The sequence below is a fragment of the Ranitomeya imitator genome, chromosome 3 (assembly GCF_032444005.1).
Source record: "Ranitomeya imitator isolate aRanImi1 chromosome 3, aRanImi1.pri, whole genome shotgun sequence".
NCBI classification, from domain to species: domain Eukaryota; kingdom Metazoa; phylum Chordata; class Amphibia; order Anura; family Dendrobatidae; genus Ranitomeya; species Ranitomeya imitator.
Window position 1 is genome coordinate 833,560,922 of NC_091284.1, and position 17,560 is coordinate 833,578,481.

A 17,560-nucleotide genomic window follows, 5' to 3' on the forward strand; every position below is an offset into this window, starting at 1 on the left:
TGTTGTGCATAAATATGTGATTCTTCAGAATTTCTTTTAGTCTTTGCCTGATGAAGAGACCAGTGTAGTCTCTAAAGCTGCAATTTGTTACCATCTTTTCAGTTCACCATTAAAAGGTATCAACCACTGAGGACTCTCAATTCTAAATATTTTTCTATCCACTGGCTAACACGGTACCAAGATATATATCTTTCCTGTATCAACTATATGAATTGGCAGCCAAATGAAAGCAATGTTTACGGCTCTGTCAATCAATCTCTGAAGAGACACAGAACCATTACAACACCACGAGATTGTGGAGCTTCCAAACTGACAGGAAATAATATAAATTATAGGAACAAGATAGAAAACGGAATCCTATAAATACCCAATGAGGTTGTTGTTAGTGGGAATTCTAATAGATGGATGAACACCGGTCATTAAGGGAAGAAAACCTCACATTCTCTTATCTCTAGTACATGCGCAATTCCTAGAATCCATCGTACGCTCCCTGGGAACTGATGTGATGGACAGAGGCAAATTATTATTCTCGTGAAAATTCATACCGAGTAATTCAGAGGAGATTGATACAAGAATAAATATGGTAATATTGTTCCTGCATACAAGAATATAACTATTATAATACTGCTCCTACGTACAAGAATATAACTACTATAATACTGCCCCTATGTACAAGAATATAACTACTATAATACTGCCCCTATGTACAAGAATATAACTACTATAATACTGCCCCTATGTACAAGAATATAACTACTATAATACTGCCCCTATGTACAAGAATATAACTACTATAATACTGCCGCTATGTACAAGAATATAACTACTATAATACTGCTCCTATGTACAAGAATATAACTACTATAATACTGCCCCTATGTACAAGAATATAACTACTATAATACTGCCCCTATGTACAAGAATATAACTACTATAATACTGCCCCTATGTACAAGAATATAACTACTATAATACTGCCCCTATGTACAAGAATATAACTACTATAATACTGCCCCTATGTACAAGAATATAACTACTATAATACTGCCGCTATGTACAAGAATATAACTACTATAATACTGCTCCTATGTACAAGAATATAACTACTATAATACTGCCCCTATGTACAAGAATATAACTACTATAATACTGCCCCTATGTACAAGAATATAACTACTATAATACTGCTCCTATGTACAAGAATATAACTACTATAATACTGCCCCTATGTACAAGAATATAACTACTATAATACTGCCCCTATGTACAAGAATATAACTACTATAATACTGCCTCCTATGTACAAGAATATAACTACTATAATACTGCTCCCTATGTACAAGAATATAACTACTATAATACTGCCCCTATGTACAAGAATATAACTACTATAATACTGCTCCTATGTACAAGAATATAACTACTATAATACTGCTCCTATGTACAAGAATATAACTACTATAATACTGCTCCCTATGTACAAGAATATAACTACTATAATACTGCTCCTATGTATAAGAATATAACTACTATAATACTGCTCCTATGTACAAGAATATAACTACTATAATACTGCTCCTATGTATAAGAATATAACTACTATAATACTGCTCCTATGTACAAGGATATAACTACTTTAATGCTGCCCCTATGTACAAGAATATAACAACTATAATACTGCCCCTATGTACAAGAATAAATCTACTATAATACTGCCCCTATGTACAAGAATATAACTACTATAATACTGCCCCTATGTACAAGAATATAACTACTATAATACTGCTCCTATGTACAAGAATATAACTACTATAATACTGCTCCTATGTACAAGAATATAACTACTATAATACTGCTCCTATGTACAAGAATATAACTGCTATAATACTGCTCCTATGTACAAGAATATAACTACTATAATACTGCTCCTATGTACAAGAATATAACTACTATAATACTGTTCCTATGTACAAGAATATAACTATTATAATACTGCTCCTATGTACAAGAATGTAACTATTATAATACTGCTCCTATGTACAAGAATATAACTACTATAATACTGCCCCTCACGTACTGGAATATAACTACTATAATACTGCCCCTCACGTACTGGAATATAACTACTATAATACTGCCCCTCACGTACTGGAATATAACTACTATAATACTGCTCCTATGTACAAGAATATAACTACTATAATACTGCTCCTATGTACAAGAATATAACTACTATAATACTGCTCCTATATACAAGAATATAACTACTATAATACTGCTCCTATGTACAAGAATATAACTACTATAATACTGCTCCCTATGTACAAGAATATAACTACTATAATACTGCTCCTATGTACAGGAATATAACTACTATAATACTGCTCCTATGTACAAGAATATAACTACTATAATACTGCTCCTATGTACAAGAATATAACTACTATAATACTGCTCCTATATACAAGAATATAACTACTATAATACTGCTCCTATGTACAAGAATATATCTACTATAATACTGCTCCTATGTACAAGAATATAACTACTATAATACTGCTCCTATATACAAGAATATAACTACTATAATACTGCCCCCTATGTACAAGAATATAATTACTATAACACTGCCCCTATGTACAAGAATATAACTACTATAATACTGATCCTATGTACAAGAATATAACTACTATAATACTGCCCCTATGTACAAGAATACAACTACTATAATACTGCTCCTATGTACAAGAATATAACTACTATAATACTGCTCCTATGTACAAGAATACAACTACTATAATACTGCTCCTATGTACAAGAATACAACTACTATAATACTGCTCCTATGTACAAGAATATAACTACTATAGTACTGCTCCTATGTACAAGAATACAACTACTATAATACTGCTCCTATGTACAAGAATACAACTACTATAATACTGCTCCTATGTACAAGAATATAACTACTATAATACTGCTCCTATGTACAAGAATATAACTACTATAATAGTGCCCCTCACGTACAGGAATATACTCGAGTATAAGCCGAGATTTTCAGCCCAAAATTTGGGGCTGAAAGTGCCCCTCTTGGCTTATATTCGAGTCACGGTGGGTGGCAGGGTCGGCGGGTGAGGGGGAGAGGGCGCTGAGGCATACTCACCTAGTCCCGACGCTCCTGACTCTCCCTCTGCCCGTCCCACGGTCTTCGGTGCCGCAGCTCTTCACCTGTTCAGCAGTCACGAGGGACCGCTGATTAGAGAAATGAATATGCGGCTCCACCCCTACGGGTACCGGCGGTGCCGGTGACCGCTGATAGAGGAAGAGGCTGCGGCACAGAAGACCGTGTGACGGGCAGAGGGAGCGGGTAAGTATGTAATATTCACCTGTCTGCGTTCTACACGCCGGGCGCCGCTTTGTCTTCGCATCCTCTTGCACTGACTGTGCAGGTCAGAGGGCGCGATGACGTATATAGTGTGCGCGCCGCCCTCTGCCTGATCAGTCAGTGCGGAGAGATGTCGGGACCGGATGCTGGGGAGTTGCAAGCAAGAAAGGTGAATATGGCATTTTTTTTTTATTGCAGCAATGGCAGAGCTTTATATGGCACAGCTTTATATGGCACAGCTATGGAGCAATAATGAACTGTGCAGAGCACTATATGGCACAGCTATGGGGCAATAATGAACGGTGCAGAGCACTATATGGCACAGCTATGGGGCAATAATGAACGGTGCAGAGCACTATATGGCACAGCTATGGGGCAATAATGAACGGTGCAGATCACTATATGGCACAGCTATGGGGCAATAATGAACGGTGCAGAGCACTATATGGCACAGCTATGGGGCAATAATGAACAGTGCAGAGCTCTATATGGCACAGCTATGGGGCAATAATGAACGGTGCAGAGCTCTATATGGCACAGCTATGGGGCAATAATGAACGGTGTAGAGCACTATATGGCACAGCTATGGGGCAATAATGAACGGTGCAGAGCACTATATGGCACAGCTATGGGGCAATAATGAACGGTGCAGAGCACTATATGGCACAGCTATGGGGCAATAATGAACAGTGCAGAGCTCTATATGGCACAGCTATGGGGCAATAATGAACGGTGCAGAGCTCTATATGGCACAGCTATGGGGCAATAATGAACGGTGCAGAGCACTATATGGCACAGCTATGGGGCAATAATGAACAGTGCAGAGCACTATATGGCAGAGCTATGGGACAATAATGAACGGTGCAGAGCACTATATGGCACATCTATGGGGCAATAATGAACGGTGCAGAGCACTATATGGCAGAGCTATGGGGCAATAATGAACGGTGCAGAGCTCTATATGGCACAGCTATGGGGCAATAATGAACAGTGCAGAGCACTATATGGCACAGCTATGGGGCAATAATGAACGGTGCAGAGCACTATATGGCACAGCTATGGGGCAATAATGAACGGTGCAGAGCACTATATGGCACAGCTATGGGGCAATAATGAACAGTGCAGAGCACTATATGGCAGAGCTATGGGACAATAATGAACGGTGCAGAGCACTATATGGCACAGCTATGGGGCAATAATGAACGGTGCAGAGCACTATATGGCACAGCTATGGGACAATAATGAACTGTGCAGAGCACTATATGGCACAGCTATGGGACAATAATGAACTGTGCAGAGCACTATATGGCACAGCTATGGGACAATAATGAACTGTGCAGAGCACTATATGGCACAGCTATGGGGCAATAATGAACTGTGCAGAGCACTATATGGCACAGCTATGGGACAATAATGAACTGTGCAGAGCACTATATGGCACAGCTATGGGACAATAATGAACTGTGCAGGGCACTATATGGCACAGCTATGGGACAATAATGAACTGTGCAGAGCACTATATGGCACAGCTATGGGGAAATAATGAACGGTGCAGAGCACTATATGGCACAGCTATGGGGCAATAATGAACGGTGCAGAGCACTATATGGCACAGCTATGGGGCAATAATGAACGGTGCAGAGCACTATATGGCACAGCTATGGGGCAATATGAACGGTGCAGAGCACTATATGGCACAGCTATGGGGCAATAATGAACGGTGCAGAGCACTATATGGCACAGCTATGGGGAGATATGAACGGTGCAGAGCACTATATGGCACAGCTATGGGGCAATAATGAATGGTGCAGAGCACTATATGGCACAGCTATGGGGCAATAATGAACGGTGCAGAGCACTATATAGCACAGCTATGGGGCAATAATGAATGGTGCAGAGCACTATATGGCACAGCTATGGGGCAATAATGAACGGTGCAGAGCACTATATGGCACAGCTATGGGGCAATAATGAACGGTGCAGAGCACTATATGGCACAGCTATGGGGCAATAATGAACGGTGCAGAGCACTATATGGGGCACAGCTATGGGGCAATAATGAACGGTGCAGAGCACTATATGGCACAGCTATGGGGCAATAATGAACGGTGCAGAGCACTATATGGCACAGCTATGGGGCAATAATGAACGGTGCAGAGCACTATATGGCACAGCTATGGGGCAATAATGAACGGTGCAGAGCACTATGTGGCACAGCTATGGGGCAATAATGAACGGTGCAGAGCACTATATGGCACAGCTATGGGGCAATAATGAACGGTGCAAAGCACTATGTGGCACAGCTATGGGGCAATAATGAACGGTGCAGAGCACTATATAGCACAGATATGGGGCAATAATGAACTGTGCAGAGCACTATGTGGCACAGCTATGGGGAAATAATGAACGGTGCAGAGCACTATATAGCACAGCTATGGGGCAATATGAAAGGTGCAGAGGACTATATGGCACAGCTATGGGGCAATAATGAACAGTATGGAGCATCTATTTTTATTTTTGAAATTCACCGGTAGCTGCTGCATTTTCCACCCTAGGCTTATACTCGAGTCAATAAGTTTTCCCATTTTTTTGTGGCAAAATTAGGGGGGGTCGGCTTATACTCAGGTCGGCTTATACTCGAGTATATACGGTAAGTACTGTGAGACGACATTATATAGTCTTTGCACAGGACATACAACCCCTGTCTCAGCAGTGTCCGTGCTGCAGTATTTGCGGCATCCAGTCCCTCTTGTGCTAGCTGTTTTCCATTCGACACTACACATGATATAATTCATCTTTTTGCGCTCAGATATGGGAATGTCTCTCATTCACGGTGTTATTGTTCTTACCAGTATGACGCAGAGAACTCGTCCACTGTCCTGTTCCAGCAGTGGGAGAATCAACACTGGAAATAAATAGGAGACAGGTGTGATCATTTCAGACTGGACATCATGGGGCCGCACATCCAGTTATTGGAGTCTTTGATATTTGACAACAGTTTGTGTTAGAAATGTTACATTTTTATTTATTAACCTGAAACACTAAATTGATGGTGACGTGAGATTTTGTAGGACCCAGCCATGGCTGGAAAATGAAGTATGGACCAGTAAGTTTCAGTGTTTCTGGTTAGGAACGTGACTTTGCTTAGATTATATTTAATTTATACTGAATGCAACCTGAGAGTTCACAGTGTGGCGGCATATTACTCACTGTTGTAGACCTTTCTTTTCTAACTACAGATGCCTAACATTTCATCACTGAAACTAGCAATGTGGATACCATGCCTGATCTCCTGATGTGCAGTTATCAAACTTTGCATAAGTCAACAGTAGAAGTAAGTATAAGATCTGGATTCACAGCTACACTGTTTAATAGTGCTGTCTATTGTCGCCCATGCTAATGCTGTTTTGAAGTATATGTTTTATCTCAGCACAGAGCGGCTAAGTAGTGTTGTATAATATCATCAATGATTCTACAAATACAAAATCATTATATACTCACCTTCCGTCGCGTTTTTTTCGCTCCTCAAGACGCTCCAGTCAATGCATTGCGGTCTCACGAGATGATGACTTGGTGGTCTCGCGAGACCGCTACATCATCATCTCGTGAGAAAGCAATGCATTCTTGGGACCGGAGCGTCGCGAGGAGGATCGCTAAACGCCTGGCCTGTATCTGGGGGCCGACGGAAGGCGAGTATATATCTATTTTTTATTTTAATTCTTTTTCTGTAACAGGGATATGATGCCCACATTGCTATATACTACGTGGGCTGTGTTAAATACTGCGTGGCCTGTGTTATATACTACGTGGGCTGTGTTATATACTATGTGGGTTGTGCTATATATTACGTGGCTGTGCTATATACTATGTGGCCTGTGTTATATACTGCATGGGCTGTGTTATATACTACGTCTCTATGCTATATATTACGTGGCTGTGCAATATATTACATGGCTGGGCAATAAACTACGTGTCTGTGCTATATACTACGGGGGCTGTGTTATATACTACGTGGGCTGTGCTATATACTACGTGGGCTGTGCTATATACTATGTGGCCTGTGTTATATACTGCATGGGCTGTGTTATATACTACGTCTGTGCTATATACTACGTGGCTGTGCAATATATTACATGGCTGGGCAATATACTGCGTGGCTGGGCAATATACTACGTGTCTGTGCTATATACTACGTGGGCTGTGTTATATACTATGTGGGCTGTGTTATATACTATGTGGGCTGTGTATTATACTATGTGGGCTGTGTTATATACTATGTGGGCTGTGACATATACTATGTGGGCTGTGTTAAATACTATGTGGGCTATGTTATATGCTACTTGGCTGTGCTATATTTCTCTGCTGTATCTGTGCATCATGAATCGTGGCATGTGTTAAAGAGGGGGGCCCACAGAGTCTTTCGCCCGGGGCCCTCAAAAACCTTGAGCCGGCCCTGGCTTCACTAATTGTTCGCAGCCGGCCGTGACCAATCAGCGACAGGCGCAGTCCGGCCGCGAATTGTCGTGGAATTTGAACCACGCTTCGCTAATTGGTCGCGCCCGGACAGCCGAATCCTGTGTATAAATTGCATTATTCTGAAAACTTCATAAATGAACTACATACATATTCTAGAATACCCGATGCGTTAGAATCGGGCCACCATCTAGTAGAATAATATTGAATTTTGCTTGTAATACCACTTCTGACCACTTGGTGTGCAGTTACATGCTAGTTACAACTGATTCTTCATACCTTTTCTTTCCACATGGTGCACTACTACCTATTAATAACAATTCACTTTTACTTGTAATACCACTTTTGACCACATGGTGTGCTGGTACATTTTACTAACAATTGAATTTTACGTGTAATGCCTTTCCTTACCACATGGTGCACTGTTATACGTTAATAACAATTGACTTTTACTTGCAATACCTTTCCTTACCACATGGTGCGCTGTTACATTAGTAAAGATTGATTTTTTGCTTGTGATACTACTTCTGAACACTTGGTGTGCTGTTACATGCTAGTAGCAATAGTCCTGTTATACAGTTAGGTCCATATATATTTGGACAGACACAACATTTTTCTATTTTTGGTTATAGACATTACCACAATGAATTTTAAACAAAACAATTCAGATGCAGTTGAAGTTCAGACTTTCAGCTTTCATTTGAGGGTATCCACATTAAAATTGGATGAAGGGTTTAGGAGTTTCAGCTCCTTAACATGTGCCACCCTGTTTTTAAAGGGACCAAAAGTAATTGGACAATTGACTCCAAGGCTATTTCATCGACAGGTGTGAGCAGTCCCTTCGTTATGTCATTCTCAATTAAGCAGATAAAGGGCCTGGGGTTGATTTGAGGTGCGGTGCTGCATTTGGAAGGTTTTGCTGTGAAGTAAACATGCGGTAAAGGAGCTCTCCGTATAGGTGAAACAAGCCATCCTTAAGCTGCGAAAACAGAAAAAACCCATCCGAGAAATTGCTACAATATTAGGAGTAACAAAATCTACAGTTTGGTACATCCTGAGAAAGAAAGAAAGCACTGGTGAACTCATCAATGCAAAAAGACCTGGGCGCCCACGGAAGACAACAGTGGTGGATGATCGCAGAATAATCTCCAAGGTGAAGAGAAAACCCTTCACAACAGCCGACCAAGTGACCAACACTCTCCAGGAGGTCGGCGTATCAATATCCAAATCTACCATAGAGAAGACTGCATGAAAGTAACTACAGAGGGTTCACTGCACGGTGCAGCCACTCGTAAGCATCAAGAAGAAAAAGGCTAAAAAACATCTAAAAAAGCCGCACAGTTCTGGAAGAACATTCTATGGACAGATGAAACCAAGATCAACCTCTACCAGAATGATAGAAAGAGAAAAGTATGGTGAAGGCGTGGTACAGCTCATGATCCAAAGCATACCACATCATCTGTAACACCCGGCGGAGGCAGTGTGATGGCGCGGGCATGCATAAACCCGGCGGAGGCAGTGTGATGGCGCGGGCATGCATGGCTGCCAGTGGCGCTGGTCACTAGTGTTTATTGATGATGTGACACAGGACAGAAGCAGCCGAATGAATTCTGAGGTCTTCAGAGCCGCCATACTGTGTGCTCAGATCCAGCCAAATGCAGCCAAACTGATTGGTCGTCGCTTCATACTACAGATGGACAATGACCCAAAACATAAAGCCAAAGCAATCCAGGAGTTTATTAAAGCAAAGAAGTAGAATATTCTGGAATGGCCAAGTCAGTCACCTGATCTCAACCCAATTGAGCAGCATTTCACTTGTTAAAGACTAAACTTCAGACAGAAAGTCCACAAACAAACAGCAACTGAAAACCACCGCAGTGAAGGCCTGGCAGAGCATCAAAAAGGAGGAAACACAGCGTCTGGTGATGTCCATGAGTTCAAGACTTCAGGCAATCATTGCCTACAAAGGGTTTTCAACCAAGTACTAAAAATGAACATTTTATTTAAAATTATTGAACCTGTCCAATTACTTTTGGTCCCTTTAAAAACAGGGTGGCACATGTTAAGGAGCTGAAACTCCCAAACCCTTCATCCAATATTAATGTGGATACCCTCAAATGAAAGCTGAAAGTCTGAACTTCAACTGTATCTGAATTGTTTTGTTTAAAATTCATTGTGGTAATGTCTATAACCAAAATTAGAAAAATGTTTTGTCTGTCCAAATATATATGGACCTAACTGTACCTTTCCTTTCCACATGGTGTGCTGTTATCTGTTAATAACAATTGACTTTTACTTGTAATACCACTTTTGACCACATGGTGTGCTCTTTCCTATTAGTAACAATTGACTTTCACCTGTAATACCACTTTTGACCACATGGTGTGCTCTTTCCTATTAGTAACAATTGACTTTCACCTGTAATACCACTTTTGACCTTATGGTGTGCTGTTACATTTTATTAACAATTGACTTTTAAGTGCAATGCCTTTCTTTACCACATGGTGCGCCGTTACATCAGTAATTATTGACTTTTGCTTGCAACACCCCTTCTGTGGACAGTGTGCGCTAATTAAGCAATGCAGCACACAGGTTAGGCGAGTCGATCCTCGGATATCTGGCTGTGTAGGACGCCGGCAGGATCTGGTTATCGCACCGTGGACTCATTATTGCATTGTATCAGGCAGTCGCTTATATTGCAATTCCTATTGGCCTTGTGATCTCCTCTCGGTCTCATTACTGACAGGTGGCAGTATACGGATACGTATCCAGTCTGATGACTGTTATTACCGCAGTGGACGCCCGCGCTTTGCGAGCGAGGAGCATCACGCGGTGATTATGGGGTCTGCAGCCAGGAGATTGGCACCCGGCCCTTAATCGGCAGCACCAGGCATCTGGGCTCTGCTACCCACCTTGTTTGTCCGGGGGAAGCGGCGCTGCCAAACTGCTCATCCGCTGGCCCAAGAGCTCGGACGGGGTCAGTCCACTGCATTCAATTCTCTTCCGGAGCAGAACAGAATCCCTAAAATTAAACACAAGAGTCAATCCAAAGCTCAGAATCATCACAGAGGTTATTACATGTTCTATTGGGTCATTTCCTCGTTTCTCAGAAAGCTGTGACAAGAAAAGTGACCATCACCCAGCTTTCCTAGAGTCCGGAATGGCACACAAACGACTTCCTTATCTAGCGCCGATAGAGGATTGTATCCATTATTAATCCTGATAATCCATTCATCTCCACAATTCCAGTTACATTACATCCTACAGTCACATCCAGAGCTGCATTCATAATTCTGTTCTTACATAACGTCATTCAGCCGAAATTAAAAAAAAAAAAAAAATTGGGCAGAAGTTTAAAACATTAATGAAAAAAAAAGAATGAAATGATCTTTGAATCTCTTGTAGCCATATTTTATTCACAGCAGAACATGGAACAGATCAGAAGTTGAACATTGGACATTTTTCCATTCATCTGAATTAATTAATAACCGATGGCAGCGACCCATCTCAAGAAGGTTGGATAAGGTTTAAAAAAAAAGGCTGAAAAAGTCATAATAATGAAAATCAGCTGGAGAGTCACAAGACTGAGGATAAACAGTGGGTGTTAGAGAGGCAGAGTCTCTCAGAAGCAAAGATGGTCGGAGGTCCCCAATCTGTGAACAACTGAGGCTATAATGGTGGAAGAGTTTCAGAAAAATGTTCCTCAATGTAAAATTGCAAAGACTTTGAATATCGTCCATATACAGGACATAACATCCAACGATTCAGAGATAGTGGAAAAATCTATGTGCACAAGGGACAAGACTGTCAATCAGTACTGGAGGCTCCTGATCTCTGGGCCCTTAGGCCACACTGCGTTAGAAACAGGCATAATCCAGTCGTGCAAATCAGTGCATGGGCAAATCATTGTCTGCGATCACAGGTCACTGTACAATCCAAAACTGTAAGTGACAGCTCCATCATGCAAGGAAGAAGCCAAATATCAGCACAATCCAGAAATGCTTCTCTGGGCCAAAGCTCTTTATAATGGAAGGAGGCAAAATGGAAACAATTCTGTGGTCGGAGGAAGCAAAATGTGAAATTTTTTAAGGAACCAATCTACCTTGTTACCAAGTGGAGGGACCATCCAGCTTATTATCGAGGGCAGGGACCATCCAGCTTATTATTGAAGAGGGAGACCATCTAGCTTGTTTTTGAGGAGATGAACCATCCAGCTTATTATCAAGGAGAGGGACCATCCAGCTTGTTATCGAGGAGAAGGACCATCCATTTTGTTATTCAGGACAGGGACCATGCAGCTTGTTATCGAGGAGAGGGACCATAGAGCTTATTATGATGGAGAGGGACCATCCAGCTTGTTATGGAGAAGAGGGACCATCCAGCTTGTTATCGAGGAGAAGGACCATCCATTTTGTTATTCAGGAGAGGGAACATTCAGCTTATTATCAAGAAGAGGGACCATCCAGCGTATTATCAAGGAGAGGGACCATCCAGCTGGTTATCGAGGATGGATCATTTGCCTGCAGTAAAGACCTTTTAGTAACAGAAAACATTTGCTGCATTATAAGAAGAAAATCCGGCAAAGACCCTGAAATGAGGAGCAGCAAGAATCCAACCTCAGACAAGAAGGAGACAATGGGTTAAACGGCCCGGGCACAATGAGGGACACAGCCTGGGCTTATCGGTGGAGACGGCCAGGGCACAATTGTGGAGATGGCCTGGGTATAATAGTGGACACAGTGATGGTACACTGGTGGACACGGCCTGGGAACAATGAGGACATGGCCCAGGCACAATGGGGGACACGGCTCAGACACAATGGGGGACATAGCCCAGGCTCAAAGGTGGAGACGGCTAAAGCACAGTGGTGGCCACAGCCCAGGCACAAAGTTTTTGAGATTTGTTGCTGCCATGAATTTCAAATGAAATAGAAGATCCAAGAAGTATCGTTTCTCCTTGCAGAGAGTGAAATGATAAGCATGTCGAGGGGAGGAGACTTAAAGCCGCAATGCTCCTCTGGGAAATATGCAAATTGTCTCTTCAGAGAGGAAGAGGGCTAGAACTCTAGTGCCACCTATTGGAAGTAGCGATCCTAATTACTTCCAATAGGTGGCACTAGAGTTCTAGTTCTCTTCCTCTCTGAAGAGACAATTTGCACATGAAATAGAAAAATGTTGAACCTTCAACTTATCATCTGTTCTACAATGAATAAAATATGGTGATAAGAGATCTCCAGATTATTGCACTTTTGCTTCCTTTATATTTAACACAGCAGCTCAACTTTTTTTTGGCACTAGGGTTCTATACTCCAGTCACATTCAAAGCAGCAAGTCACAATTTGTTATCACCGCATGTCTTGTACTGCAGTAACATCCTGAGCTACGGTCACAATTCTGCTGTTACATCGCGTCTTATTTTGCAGTCACATCTAGAGCTGCATTCACAATTCTGCTGAAAATTGATATGTTGCACTGCAATTACATCAAGAGCTGCATTCACAATTCTGCTGTCACCTGATATATTGCACTGCAGTTACATCAAGAGCTGCATTCACAATTCTTCTGGCAATTGATATATTGTACTGCAGTTACATCAAGAGCTGCATTCACAATTCTGCTGAAAATTGATATGTTGTACTGCAGTTACATTAAGAGCTGCATTCACAATTCTGCTGAAAATTGATGTATTGTACTGCAGTTACATCAAGAGCTGCATTCACAATTCTGCTGACAACTGATATGTTGTACTGCAGTTACATTAAGAGCTGCATTCACAATTCTGCTGAAAATTGATATATTGTACTGCAGTTACATCAAGAGCTGCATTCACAATTCTGCTGAAAATTGATATGTTGTACTGCAGTTACATTAAGAGCTGCATTCACAATTCTGCTGAAAATTGATGTATTGTACTGCAGTTACATCAAGAGCTGCATTCACAATTCTGCTGACAACTGATATGTTATACTGCAGTTACATCAAGAGCTGCATTCACAATTCTGCTGAAAACTGATATGTTATACTGCAGTTACATCAAGAGCTGCATATACAATTCTGCTGAAAATTGATGTATTGTACTGCAGTTACATCAAGAGCTGCATTCACAATTCTGCTGAAAATTGATATGCTGTACTGCAGTTACATCAAGAGCTGCATTCACAATTCTGCTGAAACTGATATGTTATACTGCAGTTACACCAAGAGCTGCATTCACAATTCTGCTGAAAATTGATGTGTTGTACTGCAGTTACATTAAGAGCTGCATTCACAATTCTGCTGAAAATTGATGTATTGTACTGCAGTTACATCAAGAGCTGCATTCACAATTCTGCTGAAAATTGATATGCTGTACTGCAGTTACATCAAGAGCTGCATTCACAATTCTGCTGAAAACTGATATGTTATACTGCAGTTACATCAAGAGCTGCATATACAATTCTGCTGAAAATTGATGTATTGTACTGCAGTTACATCAAGAGCTGCATTCACAATTCTGCTGAAAATTGATATGCTGTACTGCAGTTACATCAAGAGCTGCATTCACAATTCTGCTGAAACTGATATGTTATACTGCAGTTACACCAAGAGCTGCATTCACAATTCTGCTGAAAATTGATATGTTGTACTGCAGTTACATTAAGAGCTGCATTCACAATTCTGCTGAAAATTGATGTATTGTACTGCAGTTACATCAAGAGCTGCATTCACAATTCTGCTGACAACTGATATGTTATACTGCAGTTACATCAAGAGCTGCATATACAATTCTGCTGAAAATTGATGTATTGTACTGCAGTTACATCAAGAGCTGCATTCACAATTCTGCTGAAAATTGATATGCTGTACTGCAGTTACATCAAGAGCTGCATTCACAATTCTGCTGAAACTGATATGTTATACTGCAGTTACACCAAGAGCTGCATTCACAATTCTGCTGAAAATTGATGTGTTGTACTGCAGTTACATTAAGAGCTGCATTCACAATTCTGCTGAAAATTGATGTATTGTACTGCAGTTACATCAAGAGCTGCATTCACAATTCTGCTGACAACTGATATGTTATACTGCAATTACATCAAGAGCTGCATTCACAATTCTGCTGAAAATTGATGTATTGTACTGCAGTTACATCAAGAGCTGCATTCACAATTCTGCTGACAACTGATATGTTGTACTGCAGTTACATCAAGAGCTGCATTCACAATCTGGTTTCCTATGGGAAATTGTAGACATTGAACAGAGGCTAAAGATGGTCCTGAGCAAAAATATGACTTTTTTTTAAATGAAATTAATCTCCACCATTTCGGTGCTGCCGTCGTCTCGCTCTCTGCGCCATTGATACATTGCGCTTTCATCAGCTGTAAATCGTGGACGTTGCGGCCGTGAGGGAGCAGAGTTAATTAACATTACGCCCGTTGCGGCGCGCAGTTCGTCCCTGCGTATTATGTAACGAGGTTGTGATCTCATATATTTAATGGCCCTGAGTTTGGATAATTTGTCACTGACATTAAAAGGCCACGACTGGAGCCGGCGGCGCTCGCACAGGAAATCGCCATATTAAATATTACAATGTCTGGCGCGCGCTGATCTATTGTGGGGGCTACAGACTGGTGCACAGGTGGGAAATGTTTAGCACCTCAGCTTGATACTTCCCTGATCTCTGCTTAATGGTGCGAATGGCGGAAAACAAAACGCGGCTTAGTCATCTGTACGGGGTAAAGGCGAAACGTCAGCATGGATTATATTCTCAGAAATGAGCCAGAAGAAGACACGGAAGGAGGACAGAAAGTACTGACCTCCAAGAAGTAGGAATACAGAAAAAAAAATCAATAAAGAATATAAATAAAATAATACAGTGTCTTGAAAAAGTCTTCACACCCCGGGATCTTTTCCACATTCAGCCCCCTGTAGTCTGATAACCATAAATAAAATCCTGAATGACCAATCGCCTCCAGAAGTCACATAATTAGTACATTGTGTCCCCCTGGGTGTGATTTCTTCTCAGTATAACTACAGCTGTTCTGTGAAGGCCTCAGAGGTTTGTGTGAGAACATCATGAAAACCAAGGAGCTCACCAGACAGGTCAGGGATAAAGCTGTGGAGAAAGCAAGGTTAGGTTATAATAAATAATAAATAGGCCAAGCTCTGAACATGTCACAGAGCTCTATTCAATCCATCAACCAAAAATGGAAGGAGTATGGCACAACTACAAACCTACCAAGACATGGCCGTCCACCTAACCTGATATCCAAATCAAGGAGAGAACTAAAAGGAGAAGCAGTCAAGACAAGAGGCCCATGGTTACTGTGGAGGAGCTGCAGAGATCCACAGGTCAGGTGGGAGAATCTGTCCATAGGAAAACTGTTAGTTGCATATTCCACAAATCTGCCCTTTATAGGAGAGGGACAAGAAGAAAGACATTTTTGAAAACCGCCATACAAAGTAACATTTGCAGCTTTCAAAAAGTCATGCATGGCGCACAGCTGGCATGTGGAAGAAGGGGATCTGGTCAGATGAGACCAAAGGAGAACGTTTTGGGCTAAACGCAAAAACACTATGTGTGGCAGAAAACTAGCACTGCACATTACTCTGAAAACACCATCCCCACCGTCAAACATAGTGGTGACAGCATCTTGCTGTGAGGAGGCTTTTACTCAGCAGTGGCAGGGAAGCTGGTTAGAGGTGATGGGAAGATGGATGGAGCCAAATACAAGGCAATCCTGGAGGAAAACCTGTTAGAGACTGCAAAAAACTTTAGATTGGGGCATAGGTTCACCTTCCAGCAGGACAATAACCCTCAACATCCTGCCAGAGCCACAATGGAGGGTTGAGATCAGAGCATATTCCTGCGTGTGAACAGCTCAGTCACCGTCCAGACCCAAATCCCAGAGAATCTGTGACAAGAGGTGACCTACAAAAGGACTGGCAAATGGCAGCTGGGGTGAAGTTCACGGCAAGAACAGTTCGTAACAGTCTCCTAGAGGCAGGACTCAAGTCATGTAAAGCTAGAAAAAAAGTCTTTCATCAATGAGAAGTAAAGGAGAGCCAGGCTGAAGTTTGCCAAAGACCATAAGAATTGGACCATAGAGGACTGGAGTAAGGTAATCTTCTCTGATGAGTCTAATTTTTAGCTTTGCCCAACACCTAATGGTTAGACGGAGACCTGGAGAGGCGTGTACAAGCCACAATGTCTTGTATCCACTGTGAAATTTGGTGGAGGATCGGTGATGATCTGGGGATGCTTCAGCAAGGCTAAAATTGGACAGGTTATTCTTTGTGAAGGACATATGAATCAAGCCGCATACAAGGTTATCCTGGAAAAACAGCTACTTCCTTCTGCTCAGGCAATGTTCCCCAACTCTGAAGACTGTTTTGTCCAGCAGGACAATGTGCCATGACACACAGCTAGGTCAGTCAAGGTGTGGATGAAGGACCCCCACATCAAATCCCTGTCATGGCTGCCCAATCTCCAGAGATAGTCACAAGCCATCAAACAAAGAAGAACTGCTTACATTATTGTACCAGGAGCGGCATAAGGTCACCCAGAAGCAGTGTGAAAGACTGGTGGAAAGCTACCAAGACGCAGGAAAGCTGGGATTAACAATCATGGTTATTCCACAAAATATTGATTTCTGAACTCTCCCTGAGTTACAACATTAGTATTGTCGTTTCTAAATGATTATGAACTTGTTTTTTTGCATTA

At 41.6% G+C, this 17,560-nt stretch overlaps 1 protein-coding gene across 3 annotated transcripts in view; it reads right to left on the reverse strand.

The window, feature by feature from the left end:
• PDE2A (phosphodiesterase 2A) overlaps positions 1 to 17,560 on the reverse strand; it is a 633,083-nt gene that overhangs the window by 281,448 nt on the left and 334,075 nt on the right. For all 3 annotated transcript variants that reach the window (XM_069759489.1, XM_069759488.1, XM_069759486.1), the window contains 2 exons: positions 10,771 to 10,880; positions 6,235 to 6,290 (listed from right to left, as the gene is read on the reverse strand). In XM_069759489.1, the coding sequence (XP_069615590.1) occupies positions 6,235 to 6,290; positions 10,771 to 10,880 (166 nt within the window). The remainder of the gene's footprint in view (positions 1 to 6,234; positions 6,291 to 10,770; positions 10,881 to 17,560) is intronic.